Source organism: Gadus macrocephalus, chromosome 19 (genome assembly GCF_031168955.1).
Source record: "Gadus macrocephalus chromosome 19, ASM3116895v1".
NCBI lineage: Eukaryota > Metazoa > Chordata > Actinopteri > Gadiformes > Gadidae > Gadus > Gadus macrocephalus.
In genome coordinates, this window is record NC_082400.1 from 15,145,136 (window position 1) to 15,167,477 (window position 22,342).

Sequence of the window (22,342 nt, forward strand, 5' to 3'; positions counted from 1 at the left end):
ACTCCTTACCCCCTACCTCCCCTTAATAAAGAACAATTCAGATTATATATATTTTTGCATTGTCACAAAGATTTCCAACGAGTAGTGGCATATTCATTTTAGATTGATAGTGGTGATGAAACTCACCGAAATCCATATCACAGCAGTGGATACAATGGAATGTTAGCATTGGCTGATCATGTATCCATGACGATAGAGCGGGTAGTCGGTTGCATGCATTTGGTCGGGAGAGGAGAGAAAAGCAGCAATTTATCATCATCGACAAGCTTGGCATTGCTTGGTGACAACTGTTAGTGTGGAAGGAGGGGGCTTGGGTTTGTTAGGAAAGACTTACATTATCATATGAACAAACACCTGGGGGGAGATAAGGTTCAATTCAATTAAAATACTGGACATGCTGCTTGTGTTTTTGGCCCCACATGAAGTGTACGTTGTAGACGGTGCCCTATCATCTGGTGCCATCACGTTCTCAGGCAAAACAGAAAGTATTGATTATTGGCAAATGGCAATACATAAACATGTGTTGTTTTTTTTGCCTAGGTAGTCTGCAACCCTGTAAACAACACATGACGGCAATAAGGATTATGGTTGAAGACCATCAAAGACAACTACAGATAATTTAATTTAAATACAATTCAAAAGTGTAAATATATTTGATGAAGAAGTAAGTAGTAAGCATTGACAATGAAAACCCAACGTGAATAATTTTTCATGATAATTATTTTAATGCTCTTTATCCTTTTACCAAGCAGTCAAATACTGGATCAAAGCAGGATTCAAGGCAATGCAGGTATAATTAATTTCACATCGTTAGAATTGTGTGAGGTTTTACAATTATACAAGGTTTTATTCACGGCAAGTTTGGACCGATCTTTCTTGTGCATGCAACATCTTAAGTTCAAAACATTGAATTACTAATCTCTCGAAACATGGTTGATATAAAACGTACTCATAGAGTAGAACATGCTCTTAACCATTAAATAAAGCAAATAAAATGAAATGACTATCAATTTGAAATATTTATGGGAAAAATCTTGAGGACTTTTAATTTGAAAGAATTAACCCCGTCATTATGTCCTATTTAATGAAGTCGTTTATTATGTATTGGTAGACCAATTTCTGAGACTTTTGCCATTACTTAAAACATAATTTAGATAAAATCGGGAGAGCTAACAATAGTATTATACAAAGTGCATTGAGTCTTAAGAAAGTATAAAGGTACTACTTGGACAGAGTTGCATCAATAGTGTTAAAACAGAAATGTTGGATATTTACAAAATGAGCAGTTATCCCAATATCATACTAGTCAGTTATTACTAACGACAGTGAAATGTATCACCACACAAATATGGGCACCTCATCATCTCTCATCTCAAACCAATCAATCAAGTACTTTTTTCCTCAACTCAATAATCAAAACGTCCCAATTTAAACTTCCTGTCCATCATGTCATCCGCTCATACATCTATGGAGGTGGTCCCCTTACAACACTTGCTCTTCTCTGCTGGTTCCCATGCCACTGAGCTCATTTTGAATCAGAGCTGGACAGAGAGAGATGGAGGAGATTCCCAGTGGTGTACAACTGATCAGTGAAAGTGATGGGACTCAGTAGCAAATAAGAATTAAAAAAAATAAAATAATAATAATAATATTTTATCTCTGAACTCAGAAATACCTAATTGGCATAACCCAGTCCTCTAGCTAGGGAGTTAAACAACTTAAGCTCAGTGACGATTGCGTTACAACACACACAATGCACAAAACATGATTCCCTCTGCCCTCGTCCACCTCTGAATATCATCAGTATAAACGTGCGGACAGAAGCATTTAAAGACATTTCCCCCTCCTACTTTTAGTTGGACCTTCGAATTACCAACTGCTAAATCTCAAACCCCTGCCTAAGCCCCGCCTCCTGCTCTCCCTCTCCTCCAATGGGCCGAGGGCCCACCACTTAAGCCCCGCCCCCTGCCCCCTCTCCTCCAATGGGCCGACAGCTTGGAGGAGGTGAAGGGCAGTAGCCCCGCCTCCCAGCCCCCTCTCCTCCAATGAGACTACAGCTTGGAGGAGGTGAAGGGCAGGCCGTCGCACATGTCCGTCTCCTTAAGCCCCGCCCCCCTGGCCCCCTCTCCTCCAATGGGCCTACAGCTTGGAGGAGGTGAAGGGCAGGCCGTCGTACATGTCCGTCTCCTTAAGCCCCGCCCCCCGGCCCCCTCTCCTCCAATGGGCCTACAGCTTGGAGGAGGTGAAGGGCAGGCCGTCGCACATGTCTGTCTCCTTAAGCCCCGCCCCCTGGCCCCCTCTCCTCCAATGGGCCTACAGCTTGGAGGAGGTGAAGGGCAGGCCGTCGTACATGTCTGTCTCCTTAAGCCCCGCCCCCCGGCCCCCTCTCCTCCAATGGGCCTACAGCTTGGAGGAGGTGAAGGGCAGGCCGTCGTACATGTCCGTCTCCTTAAGCCCCGCCCCCCTGGCCCCCTCTCCTCCAATGGGCCTACAGCTTGGAGGAGGTGAAGGGCAGGCCGTCGTACATGTCCGTCTCCTTAAGCCCCGCCCCCCGGCCCCCTCTCCTCCAATGGGCCTACAGCTTGGAGGAGGTGAAGGGCAGGCCGTCGTACATGTCCGTCTCCTTAAGCCCCGCCCCCCTGGCCCCCTCTCCTCCAATGGGCCTACAGCTTGGAGGAGGTGAAGGGCAGGCCGTCGTACATGTCCGTCTTCAGCTTGGCCCAGTCGGCCAGCCGCTGCACGGGGCCTTTGGGCGCGGCCAACACGGCGGCCGCGCGCCGCAGCTTGGCGTCGTTGCGCAGCATGTAGCGCTCGCCCTCGCTCTTCAGGAAGTTGAGGCGCTCGCTGCGGCTCTCGTCCAGCGGCACGTCCTCGCTCAGCAGGGGGTTGAAGCGGAAGTAGGTGTCGGGCGGTAGCAGCGCGTCCAGCATGGTGTGCACCTCTGGGGGGAGAGGGGGGAGATAGAGAGGAGAGGGGAGGGAGGGAGACGTGATTATTAACTGCATTTTTTATGCTCGCAAACCACATTTTTATACCTAGTTTTTATAGACATATATATTTCTGTTTTTATTTTATTTTATTTGATCAAATAATTTCTTATTTCTTCACCTGTATTAGCCATGTAAAAGATTGTTACCCGTGGCAAAAAAGCTTGATTGAATTGAATTAAATTGAGAGACAGAGACAGAGAGGGACAGGGAGACAGAGAGACAGAGAAACAGAACCAGAGAGACAGTGAAAGAGAGAAAGAGAGAAAGAGAGAGAGAGAAAGAGAGAAAGAGAGAGAGAGGTGAAAAAGACAGGTAAAAAGGTGACCCACTCACTATGTTGGAATCCAGTTGGCCTCGATGGAGTACATGAACGCAGCAAGCTGCTTGTCACTGATAGCACCGCCCATTCCCCTCTCTCTCTCTCTCTCCCTCCCTCCCCCCCTCCCTCACCCTCTTTCTACCTTAGTTTGCGCCGACTGTGAATGGACCAATTCACCTGATTTACGACAGAGTCCAAAGCCATTCCGAGGTGCTGAGCCATTTAGTCCAGATGTTGTTCGCTGAGCGGCAGAGCTTATCACAGTCGACTGAACACCATCATCATAAACTAAACCCTAATAGATAAACAAGTTGAGTGATGCCCCTGTGATGGCTCAGTGAGTGGCTGCAGAATCCCGGACCAATACAGATGTAATCTGAAGTCTATAAATAACCCGGGTTAATCCTGGTCGCTATACAGCGTCACAGACACATCTGCCCCCTCACACACACACTAACTTTGACACACAGACACACACACACACTCTAACACACACACACACACTAACACACTCTGGATTTGTATGGCGTCACGCATCTGTCACACACATGCATTACTTTCACAAACTGCTTAAAGTCTCACACACACCATCTCATTCTCTCTTAACACACACACACACACACAACTTTCAAACAGTGTTTCAAGTCTCAGACACACACACACACACACACATAACTTTCAAACTGCTTCAAGTCTCACACACACACACACCATCTCATTCTCTCTGAAAACACACACACACACCACAACTTTCGCACACTGCTTCAAGTCTCCCCCCCCGCACTCACCCTCTGTGTCCGTGGCGCTGCTGATGATGTGCGTGAGCTTGGTTCGCAGGCTGGTGTACGTGGCGCTGTGCTTGCCCCCGTCGTCGTAGCGACCGGTGCCCAGCGACACCACGCACTGCAGCGGCGTGTCGGGCCACAGACACTTGCACTCGTGGATGGCCAGCGCCGTGGGGTTGTTGATCAGTAGGCCCCCGTCCTGGGGGGGGGAAGAGAGGGGGAGGGAGAGGGAGAGAGGGGGGGAGGGAGAGGGAGAGAGGGGGAGGGAGGGAGAGGGAGAGGGAGAGAGAGGGAGGGGGAGGGAGAGGGAGAGGGAGAGGGAGAGGGAGAGGGAGAGGGAGAGAGAGAGAGAGAGAGAGGGGGAGGGAGGGAGGGAGAGAGAGAGGGGGAGGGAGGGAGGGGGAGGGAGAGAGAGAGAGGGGGAGGGAGAGAGAGGGGGAGGGAGAGAGAGGGGGAGGGAGGGAGAGAGAGGGGGAGGGAGGGAGAGAGAGAGGGGGAGGGAGAGAGAGGGGGAGAGAGAGGGGGAGAGAGAGGGGGAGAGAGAGGGGGGAGGGAGAGAGAGAGGGGGGAGGGAGAGAGAGAGGGGGGGATAGAGGGGGGGAGGGAGAGAGAGAGGGGGGAGGGAGAGAGAGGGGGAGCGGGAGAGAGGGAGGGGGGAGGGAGGGGGAGAGAGAGAGAGAGGGGGGGGAGGGAGAGAGGGAGAGTGAGTGAGCGAGTGAGAGGAAAGAACGAAAGAGAGGAAAAAGGGAGAGGAGACGAACAAAAATCAAAACAGGACAAAACATTTATCCTTAACATGATGTCCAAATCCCAGTCTCATCGTTTGCGTACACCCTCCCACGGCTCTGTTCAGTGAGGGAGGGCTGCGAAAAGATAAGAAGAAAAAGAGAGACAAACGACAGACAGACAGACAGACAGACAGACAGACAGACAGACAGACAGACAAAAGGACAGACAGGCATGGAAAACGGAGAGGGAGGAGAGAGACTCATGAGGGCTCCGTGGCGATGGGGAGAACTCTGTAAATCTCCACGTTTTCATTGCAGAGACCGTTCGTGGCGTGCGTCTGCTGTTTTGATCGAGGGCTTTTATGATCGTCATAAAAGAAGGCAGAGGAAGGAGAAATTGATGGAGCTTAACTCGGACGGAGAGCGTGAGCAGCGGACCCTGAAGGCAAACACACCCTGGATAATCTGTTGCATTAAGAAGCCAGAGATACATGGCCTTGAAAAGCCTTGAAAAGTGGGTTCAAAACGTTCAGCCCTGGAAAGCTCAGTCATCAAATGACAAGCACACTAATGTATGACCATGTGGCAAAGAGCGTTATACAGGATCAGTAGGAAGGCCTCAGCATACTAGTGCAAGTATGAGTTTAACTATAGCACATAAGAATGGAGACAGACACACACACACACATGGGTTTGTCTGGCTGTCTGTCTGTCTGTCTGTATATGTGTGCTGTCTGCTAGAGACGTGACAAATAGACAGGGAGATTGATTAAGGTTGACGGTTCGATTCACTGCAGTATGCGTGTGTGTGACTTCCTCCAACCACAGCGAGAATTCCTCGGTTGGTGTGTGTGCGTGCGTGCGTGCGTGCGTGCGTGCGTGTGTGTGCGCGCGTGTGTGCGATGGTCCGAATGGCACACTCCTCTTGAGAAATACCACCATGGGTCCTGAAAACTAGAGTAGGAGTGCGAGCGGTGTGCGGCAATGGTAGCGCTGACCGTGGGCCAGAACCACACGTGCGTGGCCAGAGAACGGGTACGTTAGTCAGCCCTGGAGACCTTTTTAAAAAAAACACTGTGAAGCCCCAGCTCTTCATCTAGGTATTTGGATAGACCTGCTTCCACTCTTGCTTCTCTTTGGTGTTGTTGATTTGACCCTCATTTCATATGAAAGATTAAGGTCATTGATTTAGATTTAAATTCAAAATGAGCATATACATTTTTGCAGCAAGCCAACACATGCATGAACACAAAAAGAACATCAAGCAAATTTTCATTGTGGTCCTTTTGTTTAAATGAAAGGATGAAAGGGGGTCCAAATGAAAGTTATTGATCATAGGCCACTGATCATATTATGACACAGATGTAGCACGAATATAGTTTTGAACGTCCAGGCATCCAGTAGAATAGGAATATCATCGCTATTCCAGAGTCGCTAAGGCCAGGCCGAGTGCCTCAAACAACCTGTACATTCCTTCACCGACTCAAAAGGGGCCGGGGGCTGCAGGCTGCATCCCATGCCCAGAAAAGAGTTAAGCCTTTGGGTTGAAAAGCCCGCTGGTGAGGTCTGGTGCAGGGTCCCAGAGCAGTAAATAGGGCGGCGTGAGCATTGAAGATTAGGGCTGGTAATTAAGGTATCTAGGGGAGAAAGGGGGTGCTCAATTAGACCAACTATCCCACCAGGAGCTAGCATCACAGAGGGGGAGTTTAAGCCTTCTGTGTTTGTGGCCAAAGCTGGTCGCTAATGACTAAGGCCTGAAATCAACTCTAACGAATATAACCACTCACTCTGAATGGCTCCCTAAAGATGAAATGGTCAGAGAAGAAAGGAATTGGAGTTTAGACATTGCTGGGACATTTTAATCTATTTCTTTCTTGCTCTCTGTCCATCTTTCTTCTTTCTTTTTCTTTTTGTTTCAGGGTCAAACTAAACGTTTATTAGCAACCAAAAATAATTAGAACAAATGACAAAGAATAGAAAGTGAGAGAGCTAGAGAGAGAGCGAGAGCGAGAGCGAGAGAGAGAGAGAGAGAGAGAGAGAGAGAGCGAGAGAGAGAGATGACCACAACAACAGAAGCAAGGTGATCTGTTTTACTCCTCCTGTAATTCCTCTCTAAAGAACTAGTCCTATTTTATTTAAGGAGCTGCTTACATTTTGGCATATTCTGCTGATCTTTGCATTCCTTGTTAGAGTTGTGTATAAATTATGATTTCATATTTTATGTTATAAAGCAGACACTACTTTTTTGTTTGTTTCCATGTACCGCTTGAAGCCAAGCTATCAATGTTGTTAACTATTGTAAACATTCTTAAAACAAATGGATGCATCGAAGTCAAACGGCACCGTATCTAGAACTGATCCAGAATGCATTCAGGTCTGTGCTTCCTATGACTAATAGTTGAAGGACGCAGATGAATTCTTCGAACATGACGGACTATGAAGATCAATAGAGCAATCCAAGTAATTTGTATTCATGGTTCGATTTCTCCAGGAAGGGATATTGATGACAGTGTTGTCCTTCATCAGTTCTGCTAGCAGCTAAAACTTGGCCCGCCTCTCGTGCAACATATAACAGGACACAGTAACACCACATCATCATTTAACCAGGATTATTCATGTTAAACCCCCGTAGGAATATATTAGAGGGATGAGCACAAACATATGGTCATCTTCCCCACTGAAGTATTTTAGTGGGCCTGTTAAAGCTTTGGTAGATTACTTGGATGTTTGGAAATATTTTAGTCCACAAAATGTATTCATGCGAAGGCATTTTCCTGTTAATTTATGTTTGTTGAGTCTATTTATGGTTGGATAAGGTGACACAGGGGTGGTACAGCATGTGGCCCCATGATGTAAGCCCTTGCATTTGCAGAATTATGAATGGTATTTAGTAACCATTACCACTTATCGCCCAAGATGTCAATAGAGAGAACAAAACGGAAATCTTTGAGATGACCGATGTTATTTGAAGAATTATACACTCTGACATAGGGGGTGGTGGTGGTGGTAGTGGTGGTGGTGGTGGGGGGGGGGGGGGGGGGAGAAGAAGACCTACAGTATGCGAAAAAAAATTCACTTCATTTTACTTTTCTTTTTTTTATATATAGTTTACTTCAAACCATACCTGGTGAAGGTCTTTTCCCAGGACAAACTCCTGGAAGTATCCCGGAGCAGCTGATGACGCCCGGATGGCTTGCCACATCTTGTGCTTGCAGTCGCCCAGGTAGTGGGATCGCATCCCGGGCATCAGCCGGTAGTTGCGGAACACGTAGGCCTTCAGCGGCAGCCCTCTGTTCACAATGGTGCTCACTGCTGACACCTAGTGGCGACACGACGCAACAGACAATGAAGATGCAATTAGCGTCTGATGAAATTCATTTTATTTCATTATGAGGAGAATTAAAGAACAAGAAGAGAGGATCTATATTTTCTATGTTTGTATTCATTAAAACGTCATTATTTATTTTCTTCTTTTATAACCCACATTGCCTTGCAATGTGGGTTAGATAAAGTTATGTACTTCGGTCTATACATCAATCATTTTACATTCTTAATAGTATATATATGAGTGGGTATCAGCTTACTTTAGGACAGTTTGGACCCCTGGCGCTTTCAACCATGAGTCCCTCGCCCATTCTTTCCCTGAGGAGAAAAACAAAAGACCTCAACAAGGCTTCTATTTCTTTTCCAAAAGATCGGTCACCAATAAAGAAGAGAAAAGGAGACATCGGACATGATGATGGCTAAATTAAATAGACAAGAGGGGGGGGAAAGGAAAGGAGACATCAAGGAAGCAAAGGAGGAGCCTATAGACATCCTACAAGATACCCTAACTTAACGCCGATCTGCTCTTTAATGACCAGTACATAAAATCACAGAGTCACTTTAGAAGAGAAAAGAGAAGGCTAGAACAGCACTCTAAATTGCCTTCTTACTTATGAAGGGAATATAATTAGTGCTGTGCGTCTTAGTTTTTTATTTTTAGGTATCCTACATCATGATACTTTGCCTGGAAAGGTTGTGGTTCCCTTAGTTGGATGCAATTGCAGTGTTGGCTGTGGTTACCTATGATTAACACCATCTGTGTATATTGATTGTGCATTACCAGAATACCCGATGAAGAATGTTGTCTTGCCCGAAACATCTATCTGGCAATATTAATAACCCAAATTGGGGGGCTATTCTGGCCTTACTTTTGTTATAATTACTACATTACGCTTGCAGCAGCCAGTCGTCAAGGTTTAATAGCGAGTTGAGCCTTATATTAAAGGGGACATACTATACCACCACGGTGTGTGTGTGATTAGCCGTTACAAGCCGTTTTGCAAATGTGCAGCTTCTAACAACACGCCAACTTGTGATGTCAGAAGATGCACATTTTCAAAACGGGCTCGTAATGGCTAATCATACTCAGACCTGGTGGTATAATATGTCCCCTTTAAATAACTAGACGGTAAAACAGTGGTGGAGAAGGAGAACCACAGCCCCAGGGCGGGCAACGGCCGGACTTACTTGAGGAGGTTCTCCCACACTTGGCTGTCGTAGAAGGCGTGGCTCCAGCCCATCTTCACCGTGCCCACGATGACGTTCTGCTTGAAGACGTCCGAGCCCAGCTTGCGGTACATTTCCTCACACTCCTCCAGGGGGATCTGGAACACCCCCAGCATGAAGGCCAGGATGGCTCCTGGGGGGGGGTAGGACAGACGGACAGACGGACAGACGGACAGACGGACAGGAAGACAGGCAGTCAGACAGACAGACAAACAGGTAGGAACCAGAAGCTTCAGGAACAATCGGCAGACATGAGTCCACTACGAGTACATAGGTGTCCCGGTCAGTAAACATACTTGCAGCCCAATGTTAAGATTTCCTTTAATGATCAAATGATTGAATAGCATGGATTTATGTAAATGTTATTTAGCTCCCCCTCCCCACGATTTATAAACAATAAAACCCCAACGATTCCTAATTAAGGTCAAAATTTGAGGTCTGCAATTGGGTCATGGTCAAGTACGACAATGAAAGCCTTGAGAAAAGCACAGGTATCGTCCTTCCATTATTCAAAGATAGTGAAAAACTGAGAGGGAGGGTGGCCCATAGGTTCAGAGGGCCTACCTGTGCTGACTCCACAGATGTAGTCGAACAGTTGATGGATTGGTTTTCCAGTGAGCTCCTGCAGCTTGTGTAAAGTCTGGAGTGCCATCAGGCCCCTGTAGCCAACACAATAATGAAGTCAGTAATAAGCACAAAATGTCTTCTCAGCTGTATGATACTTCTGCATAAGTATTTCACTTCTATTTATTAAGGTTTCATTCCACGGTAATCTCCTGTGTGCTGCATGTTATACTCTTTTAGATGCTTGTTTGCTGTTGTTTCTTCCCTAGTTTCCCATATCAGATTTATATTCATAAAGATGATAGATTATTAGAATCTTATCCAAAGCCTAATGTTGAGACGATCCTAGATCTGGGTGAACTGGGCGGATTTGCTTCAATGAATTGTGTTGCTGCCGGTCGTGGATCTGTAAGTCGTGCATTATCTCCCGACACAAACAAGGCCAGCCGTAGTTAACTGTACCCGAGATGATCTAGTCCCTTCTGAGTAACAGATTAGCAGAGATTACGTAATCAACCTCAGGTTACAGATCCCCTCCCTGCAGCATGATTAACTCATCTCTGTCTCTACTCTTTTCTTTCAGCCGCCCCACTGATCCCATCAGACTTGAGCCCTTAGCCCTTGGTATTCAAAAGTCTTGATTCTGGAGGGCTTGTCTAATAGACCCCTGGAGAATAAGTCTCGCCTCTGAGGCTCCGGTTCCCTCGGTCCGATGTCTGTGGGAAATAACCTGGCGCTTTTGGAACATTTTGTACATAACAAACTCTGTAGGTGGTCGAAGAAGTAAAAGCTGGGTCACGTTTTGAACTACACACTTTTTCCATCTAGTTTCGACTGGGTTTTGAGATTTTCGGTGGCGTTAAAGTAGCAAACGATTATTAATTCTGCTTTAACGGCAATCCTAAAAACCCAGTCGAAACTAGATGGAAGAAATGTTATGTATGATCATTCTTAAACCTTGTGTATTTCCTATAGTAATTTGACCGAAGGAACCGGGAGCCTCGGAGGCGGGGCTTATTCTTCAGCGGTCTATCGTGTTCACCTGGTCCCGCCTCCGTCGATGGTCAGCACCCGGATGCCCCGCCCCCTGACGGGGTCGGTGTACCCCACCAGGGCCAGCGCCTCCCTGACGGCCGCCTGGAGGGGGGGGTCGCTGGCCTGCCGCAGGCGGAGCAGGCGGGGCAGGGCTCGCTCCTGGAAGGGGGGAGGGGGGGGGGGGGGGGTGGGGGTGTGAGAGAGGGAGAGGGAGGGGTTCAGCTCAGGGGTTCAGCGTGTCAACGCAAAAAGCATCTGCAAAGCGGCTGAATAGAGTGGCTCGTTTCATTTAAAGGAAACACAAGTCCTTTTTCCATCAGATTTTCAAGCGAATTAATTTGTAGCGACATAAGAAGCGCCTAAACGGTTTTCCATCGACAGAATGATTATAGCGAATTAAAATTGTGTCACAATGCCCCGTGTTGAAGCGCATTTTTCTGACCCGCTAGATGATTTTCCATCACCAATGCGCATGCGCGACATTCTATATCGCTTCAGCCGTTTTCCATTACTTTTATGTCGCTAGAACTTTCCCAAAACCACCTCTGCAGAGCGAATTAACTTAGTGCGACAAAATCGGCGTTAGAGCGATATAACCCTTTTTCCATCACATATGTCGCACTAACTTTTGATGCGCATCATTTTAAAGCGCATTATCTTTTTGATGGAAAAAGGACTACAGATGAGGGCTATTCGTGAATGAGAGAAAAAAAGGAAAACTAAAACAGCAGTTGTTTTGTGTCTTCGTATGGACTCAAATTAGAGCAGGGTTGTTTTGTAGGTCAAATAATGTCCCGGAACTCGATGTGGATCCTAGTTCCTGCGGTGAGACACAACGAGATCCCCAAAGGTTCCTAGTTCATGGGTAAAGTTCCTGCGGTGGAAACAAGGCTCAAGTCTCTTTTGACAAACATTTAGAGAATATCTGTTTTGAGTTCACTGCGGTGAGTTCATTGAGTTGAGTGATTAGCCTTTACACTGCTCCTGGCTTATATACTGTGTAACCAATCTGGGCATCTCTTCCTTGATTGGATCAGCTCATTCATCTTGCCTGTCAATCACAGGTTTCGGGAAATGCAACACGTAGCAATGGCAGAGAAACGTAGGATGAGATGGCGCAGAGAAGAAGGGGACTTTTTCTTCGGCCCTCCATGCTCTCTTCTGATCTCTCTTCACAACTCTGAAATCCTACCTACAGCGCCTTTAATACTCCACTTAAAAAAAAAAAAAAACGACTGCACCGACTAAATTGACGACGGCGTCAACCACTGCTTTTGCCCGACGCCAACACAGCCCGCGTACCTTGACGGCCACGCCGCGGGTCTCTGGGAACTCAAGAAGATGGCGGCTGAGCTCCTCCACGCGGCCAGTCAGCAGCCTGACGTCGGTGACGCTCTGCAGGCCCTTCACCAGCGCCCGGGTGCGGTTGTCCACACTCACCCTGGCGATGATCTGGGGGAGGAGGAGGAGGAGGAGGAGACAGACTGAAGGGCTGATTACGGTCCCACGTTCACGCAGCGCGAGGAGATTACAGACCCCTTACGTCCTTGCGGACCCTCCTTGCGGCTACCGCAAAGGGCGTGACGGGCTCCTCCCAAAAATTGTAGCCTTCCGTCGAGGGGACGCAGCAGCAAGGGCTACGATTGGTCCGCTTACTCAAACCCGACGCTGAACCATAAAGGTTTGCGACTGCGTCGGAGCGTCTGCGGGGTCATTGGGTCGGGTTGAACGTGGGACCATAATCAGCCCTTGAGGATCGCTACGACCGTCTGAGCTCCAGCTCCAGATGAAACGCAGTTGGAAACGAAGTACAATCAACCATGTTTCCATTTGTAGTATATAGCGTTGAATGAAGAAACCTGGGCAAGGCAGGGGGTTCTACCCCAGTCCAAAAGGTACCAGGTTTGATCCCCAAGATACACAGCCAATTTGTAGGCAGTAGGCCTCCATGATCAAACCAAACCCCTACCTGCTCCTTAATCATGTATATGGGAAATCTCTCCATTTCTTTGAATAAAAGGGTCTGCCTCATAAGTAGATTGTCGATAATAATCAAAATGAAATAGACATCTTTGGAATTAATATCATCATGACGTTCTGTTTTCCTGAAGGTTTCTTCTTTGCATCAAGCGGATCCTCTGACAATTTACATTTACTTTTAGGAATTTATCAGCACACGGATACACGATCTATAGTGACTTTCCTACCACAGCTACGCTGACGATACACAGCTTTATTTTTCCCTCTCCCCCAACGACCTCAACCCACTGGACACACTGATCTGCTGTGTGGAAGATGTTAAAAACTGGATGAGCACTAACTTTCTGCAGCTGAACAACGAGAAAACGGAAATAATAGTTTTTGGAAAAAAGGATCTCAGAGACCGCATCTCATCCAAACTGACCTGCAGTGGCTACCTAGTCAAAACAACGGTAAAAAAACCTGGGTGTGCAGTTGGACAGTGAACTCTCTTTTAACTCCCACATCAAAGCCATCACAAAATCCTCCTACTACCACCTAAAACACATCTCGAAATATAAGAATTTCATGTCACAAGATGACCTCGAAAAACTTATCCATGCCTTTGTTTCCAGTAGGTTGGACTATTGTAATGGTCTCCTTACAGGCCTGCCCAAGAAAACTATCAGACAGCTCCAGCTGATCCGAAACGCGGCAGCCAGAATCCTGATGAGGGCTAAAAGGACAGACCACATTACACCACTGCTTAAACACCTCCACAGGCTACCAGTTCAGTTCAGAATTGATTTTAAGATTTTATTATTGGTTTTTAAGTCTCTAAATGGAACTGGCCCTGTCTACCTGACAGACCTATTGCTGCACTACACCCCTACCAGGTCTCTCAGATCCCAAGAAAGGGTCCTCCTGATCCCACCCACTACCAGAACAAAACAGGGAGAAGCTGCTTTTAGCTCACATGCTGTTCAAGTTTGGAACTGCTTACCCGAGTACACAAAAACTGCTCCAACAACAAGCTGTTTTAAAAGCAGGCTAAAGACACACCTCTTCTCCCTCGCCTATGCCGAGGTCTCTCCATCCCAACATTCCTTAGAGCTCTCCCCTCACTCATCTACGCAAACACTTTTTCTGCTTTTAGGGATTTTACGTTTTCATGGTTTTTATGGTCTTATTATTAAACATTTTTTTTAACGTACACTTTTAGAGTATAAATGCGCTTTCCTATTTTATTCATTTTTCATTTTTGCATGTGAAGCACTTTGAATTACCCTGGCACGAAAATGTGCTATATAAAAAATTGTGCCTTGCCTTGCCTTGCCTTACAAGTGAGACTGAAAACAAATCAAAGCATACCATCAAAGTTGGGAAGTAGTGCAAATCAAATTCCACATGCGGCACAACCTTCATAGGACTGAACAGCTGCCCACTTCCCTGCGCATTCTTCACTACTTCCCAATTTCCTACGGCGGATTTTGGGACGGGTGTTGCAAATTAGCATCCGCTATAAGCACTATGACACTTGTTTTGGATAGCTGTTCTGTAAGTCTATGTACACCGTCTCTGTCCCTGTCGAATAAACCATAAATAAATAATGCCATCGGCCTTACCTTCTCTCTCTGAGTCAGCAGCAGCTTCCTGGCGCTCTCCTCCTCCTTCTTCTCCACCTCCTCCACCTCCTTCTTCTTCTTCTTCCCCTTCTCCACGGCCTCCCCGGGGGCCCGCCCGTTCTCCTTCTCGACTGCGATGCTCTTGGCCTCCACACGGAACTTGGGGACGAGCGGTGCGATGTAGCTGCCCACGAAGGCCTGCATGCTGGGCGTGGGGTAGGACAGGTACTGGGTGAAGCCCTTCTTGGCGGAGGTAGTGGGTGGTGGCGGAGCTGGAGTCGGCGAAGCGTTCTCCGTCAGAGGAGTCCCCTTGCCAGGCGGAGGAGGAGAGGGGGATCCGGAGGAGGGGGCAGCAGCGCGGGGTTCCTCGGGCTTGGATTGGCCTGCGACAGGGACGGCGAGGGGAAGGTGTTCTACGGCCGTCTCGGGCGTTCGGTGGTGGTGCTGGGGGTGATCGCGGACGTGGTCCCCATGCCGTCGTCGTTGTTGCTGCTGTTGTTGTTTTTGCTGTCCTTCTGTACCGTCCCCCTGTTCGTCCGCGCCGACGCTAAAGTAGCTGTTGACGTGCTTGGCGAACGTGTTGTAGGTCTCGTCCACGTTGGCGGAGAGGGTCGACGGGTGGAACAGCTGCAGCGTCTGCTTGGCCACGGAAGAGGCGGACGGCGGGGAGCTCGTCGCGGACGCGTCGCCGGCGCTCGCCGAAGGTGCCGAGCCGGTCATGGGGGAGGTCGCCACATAAGGCTCCTCTTTGTCAGGTTGCCGCTGGGACTCTCCTTCTACACGCATGTTCCGGTCCAACCCGGGCGCCGTCATGCTGGTCTGGGCGGCGCTGGAGGAGGAGGCGGCGCTGGGGGGTTCCGCGTTGACCCGAACCTCGCCCGCATTGGACCCGTCGACCGTTGAGCTACCGAGCCGTAAGCGGGAGAGCTTGGAGATCAGGTCCTTGCTGCCGACCACTCGAGAGACGCTGTCGAGTGTGCTCCTGATCCGGGACATGCGTCTCTGGACTGGAAGGTCCTCCGTTGGTTAATACACTAACTAGTACCTCCCTCTGGGCTTGGGATTCCTATATAGAGTGATGTACCATCTTGGGCACTCTTGCAGGGGCTAAAGCCGATTTATTAGTACAATCGGTGGATGAAATATATATAAATATATATGTATAATATTAATATATATATATATATATATGTTTGAGTTGTCCTGGTATCTGAGAAAAGAATGAATTAGAGAAAGTCAAGAATTGAAGCAGTGAAAACGCACACGGTTCAGACAGTTGTTTGAACATCAACATAAACTGAAGAGAGGCCCGACAGAGGGCCCTGTCTCCCTGGTTGCCATGGTGACATTTCAACACAACACTGAAACAATCAACGGTCGGTAACTTACTGGCCCCATCCAAACAACAACAACAACAATACGATCACATGTTCACTTTAACCTGAACGTTACTTATTGATTAAACGGAGCCAAAGATCGGGTCTTTTGGTTTCTTCAATCCACTGGATCAGAAAGTAACTAGATAAATACCGGGGAGCGACAGTAGGACACTATGGAGGAGGACAGACCGTCGTCCAATACGAGTCTAAGGGCGGAGGAACTGGTGACAGTGGTTCTGGAGAGAGCCAACAGGGCCGTGATGAAGGACCTCGGCCACGACGACCAGATGAAAACCACCCAGAAGGTGGACCACCCGGGTCAGAACATGGACTGGGTGTCTTGTAGGGACTTCAGCGTGGAGCTCGGCCGGAGACAGATCATGGAGTACATCAGCACATGGGGGCTGAGTCCCCGCTGGGTCCTCAACCTGGCGTTCCTGGAGACCATCGAGGAGGAGTACCACAGCCTCCACCGCTACAGGGCGCGGTTGAGCATCCCGACCCGCCAGTCGCCCGTCCCTAGAGACACCGCCTCGGTCTGCTTCTCCGTGCGGCTTTCGAGGTTGAGGCCTCAGACTGAACGGGTGGAGGTGTGCTACACCTTAGAGTCCAACCAGCTGGTGCACTTGGCGGGGAAGACTGCGTTCAGGGAGAAGTGGCTGGAGGACTTGGTCCACAGCAAAGAGCTACTCAGACGGGCGGTTGACTTCTAGACTTCTAAACCCAATCAATCGATTACCACTTTCACATGTTATGAAGAACGACTTTTATCGTTTCAAGGGTTGTTGTTTAATCTGATATTAATGTTCAGCATGCCAATCGCGTCGTCTTCATTGGTAATGTTAGGCGGCGGTAGTCAACATCTCATGTTCGTTCCAAGCTGTGTTTTGACTTATTTACATGTATTTGTTACCGGTTCAACGGGTTAAGTGAAGAGCTATTTAAATAGAAAAGGACTTGACCCTTACCTTTAGAAAACCGTATCCTATTCTAAATGCTTTCCTCGTCCAGGTACTGTTTTGGTAGATGTAAAGAGGAAGTGACGTGTGTGTGGTGTGGCCGGAGCACTTCCGGTTTCTGGATATATTACTTTCAAATACGTTTTATTATTATCAGTTGCATAAACTATTGTTCTTCTTCGGTTTTAATCTGTCTATCTTTCTTTCTCTTTTTATTTTTCATCTGATGGCTCGGAAAATGTAATTAGTTCGACCAATCAGATCAGTAGCAAACATGAATCATTCCATATGGATTTGTATATTAATAGTAATAAAAGTATGCATTATTAATTACGCCTGCATCGAATACATGCCACATTCTCTCTCTCTCTCTCTCTCTCTCTCTCTCTCTCTCTCTCTCTCTCTCTCTCTCTCTCTCTCTCTCTCTCTCTCTCTCTCTCTCTCTCTCTCTCCCTCCCCCTCTCTCTCTCTCTCTCTCTCTCTCTCTCTCTCTCTCTCTCTCTCTCTCTCTCTCTCTCTCTCTCTCTCTCTCTCTCAACCAATTAATTTAATTGGTGTAGGCATGTATGCACATTAAGTATACATTGAGACAAGAATATGGGTAATTTGTTCTTCCTTAGGCCTATTTCAAAATGTTTGGCCTGATCCTCTAAAAATACATAATTTCCCTTTTGAGTTCAAAGTAAATAATCTCCAGAAAGCCGGGGGCACGTACTTAAACTAGGACTTTGTACACACACGCCACGTTATACCAATGAAGAGGCAAGAAAATATGATGCAATATAACCTAATATTTCTGTTACTATTAGGGCCTACCCCGAAATAATATTAATAATACCTGCTGACGGGTGCCGACTGTCCACCCTGTCCATTAGAATTAATGTTGCTAAATCTCAATCGGTATTATAATGTCATCCCCTCAATTTAGCACGACAGAATATGACATGAATAGAAAGCATTCCTACTCTATTCCCACGTGTTGTGTGTAAACGTGGGAATAGAGTAGGAATGCTCTCTGTTCATGCGACCCTGACCTATGTGTATCATATATGTATGTTATTTCCATGTCCAGTAATTAACTTGAGCTACTTCCAAATTAGTCACTTTAACCAAGTTGCAAAGGCCCAATGGTACTAAAATGAACAGTCAGCAGCGTTCAAGTTGTCTTGTTATGTTGGGCACGTAACATGTTTGAAACAAAATTCAATATAACACTGTTGACCTTACATTATGGTGCTCTTTAGGCCTGTTTGGGATTTGTTACAGCGACACTGTTCATTGCGCATGCGTGAAATGTATCAATTCTACATAATGATCTCTGATGACAGGGACACTCAGTGCTCGAACGAAACGTTTACCCACAATCGTATGTAGTATTCGTTTTGTAGTATCTCGCCCTTTTCGATCTCGACTTTCGTAACTTAGTTACTTACTTTCGACTAGTTTTCTCTACTGCCGGCGTTACCTCTTGGGAAATAAATTCATGGCAGGGACTATTATGTTGTCTGTTCATCCCTCACGGGGACTCGTGGACGAAAAGTTCCGAGTGGAGGTGGAGAATCTCCCCCCTGCATGCCCAGTGACTCTGCACTGTCTCCACCGCTCCGAGGACCAGGACCACTGGGAAGCCTTCGGGCATTACTGCAGCGACCACAGCGGGACGGTGAAAGGTAGGTTCCACTTTACTCTACTGAACGACCACAGCGGGACGGTGAAAGGTAGGTTCCACTTTATTCTACTGAACGACCACAGTGGGACGGTTAATGGTAGGTTCCGCTTTATTCTACTGAACGACCACATCGGGACAGTGAATCATCGTAGGTTCCATTCTGCTCAAGTACCATGGTCTTTTGCTGCACCGTGACCAGAATAATGAGGTTATTTTCTCCTTGCACAAATGGTGAATTAGAAACAGTCACATTGTAGCTATCATTGTTCCTCTCCATGTTTGTTTTTGAGCCGATTATGCATGTATACTTAATATCCTGTTATACCAGTTATATAAACAAACACTTTTATCCAAAATATTGTAGCTTTAGCTAATTCTTTAACCTTGAAAACACAACTGACGCCCACTTTTTGTGTAGTGTCTGAAGATGAAAGTTTCGGGGGAACTTACAGCGGAAGGGAATGTATGGGACTGCTGTGGAGCATGCGACCCGTTCCAGGCAGTAGAAGGGGGCTTAGGTAGGTCCACAATCAACACAATGAATGATGAAGAAATCCTAATGCATTGTTATTTATTGTAATAATATAATAAATATATATGTAATTAATATTGCCGTCTGTTTTGTCATTTTCACCGCTGTGATTTAGGTTGAGAAAGACGCACGTTGACGTCCCCATGACGCTGCTAATATCGGTGTACAGAGGTCACCTGACCGCGGGCTTCAGAGAGCTGCCTCCCGTGGCCTCGGTGGTAGCGGAGAGGTGGTACATGGCGCCCGGCGTCAAACGCATCGCAGTCGAGGAGCGAGGAGTCGTTGGCACTTTCTTCATTCCTCCGGGTATAATTTGTGTGTGTGTGTGTGTGTGTGTATGCATGGATCAACTTTACGACACTGTATTCAATAAATACAGAAAGCTCTCTCTCTCAAAAAAAAAAGAATCCATCCCATCCACCCCTCCTCCCTAAAGATCTCTCTCTCTTTCCGCTCTCTCTCTCTCTCTCTCTCTCTCTCTCTCTCTCTCTCTCTCTCTCTCTCTCTCTCTCTCTCTCTCTCTCTCTCTCTCTCTCTCTCTCTCTCTCTCTCTCTCTCTCTCTCTCTCTCTCTCTCTCTCTCAGGCCCTGGGCCCTTCCCCGGTGTGCTGGACATGTGGGGTGGGGGAGGCGGACTGGTGGAGTACCGCTCAGCCCTGCTCGCGTCCCGCGGTTTTGCGTCCATGGCCCTCAAATACATCGACCCTGGGGACACTCCCACGGATATGCGGATGGGCTACTTTGAGGTGCTGCACGTGTCTCTACTTGTGTGGCCGGTATCAAGGGGCAAGAGTCCAAGGGATTGAACTCTGAACCTACTTGGACTGGAAGTGTTTAATGCCTCCCCTCAGAAGTATTCGTATTACGGTGTTTTATATTGGGGAAGGCCAAAGGATAGTCCAGTGGTTCAGATGTTTGGGTCCCAGCCGAAAGCTTTTGATGCAAGTGTCTGTTAAATGACTTCATGGCTAATTCGGTACATTTTATTTGTTCCTCATTCATGTTCCGTTTTATACTCAGACAGCGTTTCAGATCATCCAAGACCACCCGCAGGTTATCACCGACCGGGTGGGCATTCTTGGCCTTTCCTTTGGCACTTCAGTGGCCCTGACTGTAGCCGCTTACTCCCAGATCAGCAGAGTAAGAATTGAATGTATATATCTCACACATTTTCATGATGACACATCCTGCATTTCCTTTCCCACAGTGACTTTGTTTTAACCCTTTGTTTTATCCTTAGCCTCGTTGCTGTGTTTGTATCAGCGGCAGTCACGCCTACCCAATAACCACACCCATGGATCTATTGGCAGAGGCAAGGGTTAGGTAGGTCACCTGACACGTAGCATTATTAAAGGGTCCCGATTGTACCACAGTCTACCCAGCCACTGGTGACATCACAAGTGGGAGTGTCCAATAAGAAGCATGATGGATAAGATATGAAACCCCCGGTCACGTCCCTGGTGGACTGTACCAATGGGTAGGCCGGGGTGGGATCCATCCATAATGCACCTTAGTGCACACTCTCACTTTTGGTGACAGATTTGAGCTCACACCTGTTTGAGGCTGGGAAACTAGGGGCCCTTTATTTTAAACTTTGCATGTACAACGGCTCCAAAGTCAAGTGTAATTGTAATGCTGAGATCGACCCCCTGTCTCCCTCAAGGAACAGTGAGAAAGTTGGGAAGGATGAAGAAAACAACGTGATATGGCGAAACATGATTCTACCGATCCCCACGGACCCAGCCTTGAGAGTTGACGTAGGTGCTATAAAACACTGTGTATTTCCAACTAAACCACTTAGGGATACGACATTCATTGTGAGGACTCTGGTGGACTATTTCTGCCAGGTGGGGAGAATTGAGTGTCCGCTGCTGCTTGTCAACGGAGACGACGATCAGAACTGGGCCACTACAGAGTCCGCAGAAGATGTGAGTTCACACGCACTTACGCCTGATTTCCACCGGGGACATAAGCGCCGCGGTCACCGCTGCTGATCGCTGCTGATCGCTGCTGATCGCTGCCGCTCTGATCAATGAAACCATCCCCGACCGGGCGCGCTGCGGAACGTCTCAGCAGCATCCGGACAATTTTCAAAATAAAACACAATACTCAGCTCCTGTAGCCTATCACAACTTCACATCAACATTACGTCATGACCGGTGGCACCAGGTCAGCAGTCAATCGATCAAAGGGTCTCAGAGGGTCGGCAACATGGACGACGAGAGACGGATGGTCGAAGTTGAGCAACATAAAATAATTTATGAAATAAATCATCTGAGCGACGAGGCTATAACGAGAAGACTTCAGATGCTAAGCACATTATAAAAATCTAACCAAACGTATCTTATGTACATCAAAAATTGTATAGATTTATGATGTTGATTATGCACCCACCTTACTTTTCTAAGCCATGTTTAAAAGCCAACCAAATCCACTTAATGTACGAAACAAAGAGTATGATTTCATGAGGATAGATATAAATATTATACATGTACGTAATAATCGGACTAACTAGTTTGCTCTTATTTTAGAAGCTATTGTTTAAGAAGCCATTTCTGCCCTTTCAGATAGCCAATATGATGTCTGTTGCTGGCAACAAACACCTGCTGACCACCCTGACGTACCCCAAAGCGGGTCATCTTATCGAGCCCCCCTTCACCCCACATATCAGGGCCAGCAACTTCATCGTTCAACATACCAGAGAGAAAGGTGAGCTTGTGCGGACATGCTCAACATAACCTGCTGTGCACATGAAGAACCTACAATTTTTATGGATAAAAGTACCTGCTGAATGACTAGTAATAAATAGTCATGTATTGAAATAAAATATATTATCAGCCACTTTAGAAACGAAAAGTAGGGATATGTCGCTTTCAAGTAACCAATAATACCTTTGTCATTAACGATCATGTTGAAGTGAGTGGTGTGTTTATTTTGTGCGTGTGTGTGTGTGTGTGTGTGTGTGTGTGTGTGTGTTATAGTGATAATGCTGTGGGGAGGAGAGCCCAAAGGTCATGCAGTTGCTCAAGAATATTCTTGGAAGAGGATCTTAAACTTCTTGAAGGAGCATCTGTGTATCCAACCCACCCTGGCTCCCCAGGCCAAACTATGAATGTGTCACACACACGAGTTTTGTTTTTTTGACACGAAATGGTCAAGATGTGAGCCCGAAACTAATAATATGAATCCAACTATGGGCCATAGATATCGTACACAACTCATGAGATAAAACAGTAACATCCGGTCGG

At 47.1% G+C, this 22,342-nt stretch overlaps 3 protein-coding genes across 4 annotated transcripts; 2 read left to right on the top strand and 1 right to left on the bottom strand.

Annotated features, from left to right (window-relative positions):
• Positions 1-702: 702 nt before the first annotated feature.
• Positions 703-17,181, bottom strand: pnpla8 (patatin-like phospholipase domain containing 8). The gene is made up of 10 exons (XM_060038433.1): positions 16,904-17,181; positions 14,557-15,766; positions 12,275-12,424; positions 10,980-11,131; positions 9,938-10,032; positions 9,335-9,506; positions 8,407-8,464; positions 7,947-8,141; positions 4,098-4,293; positions 703-2,941 (listed from the first exon to the last, which is right to left on the bottom strand). The coding sequence occupies exons 2-10, from the start codon at positions 15,550-15,552 to the stop codon at positions 2,664-2,666; spliced, it is 2,292 nt and encodes a 763-aa protein (XP_059894416.1). The 5' UTR covers positions 15,553-15,766; positions 16,904-17,181; the 3' UTR covers positions 703-2,663.
• Positions 15,906-16,908, top strand: akap14 (A-kinase anchoring protein 14). The gene has a single exon (XM_060038442.1). The coding sequence runs from the start codon at positions 16,109-16,111 to the stop codon at positions 16,646-16,648; it is 540 nt and encodes a 179-aa protein (XP_059894425.1). The 5' UTR covers positions 15,906-16,108; the 3' UTR covers positions 16,649-16,908.
• A 728-nt stretch (positions 17,182-17,909) lies between the features above and the next one.
• On the top strand, positions 17,910-22,221 carry LOC132447589 (acyl-coenzyme A thioesterase 1-like). 2 transcript variants are annotated; one of them, XM_060038437.1, is made up of 10 exons: positions 17,910-18,564; positions 18,982-19,081; positions 19,211-19,401; positions 19,680-19,840; positions 20,115-20,234; positions 20,335-20,417; positions 20,764-20,851; positions 20,942-21,022; positions 21,662-21,803; positions 22,076-22,221. In XM_060038437.1, exons 1-10 carry the CDS (start codon positions 18,378-18,380, stop codon positions 22,204-22,206), a joined length of 1,284 nt encoding a protein of 427 aa, XP_059894420.1. In that variant the 5' UTR covers positions 17,910-18,377; the 3' UTR covers positions 22,207-22,221. The 2 variants fall into 2 exon arrangements, with proteins under 2 accessions (XP_059894420.1, XP_059894419.1); XM_060038436.1 differs by having other exon boundaries at positions 17,912-18,564; positions 20,758-20,851.
• The last annotated feature ends 121 nt before the right edge of the window (positions 22,222-22,342 follow it).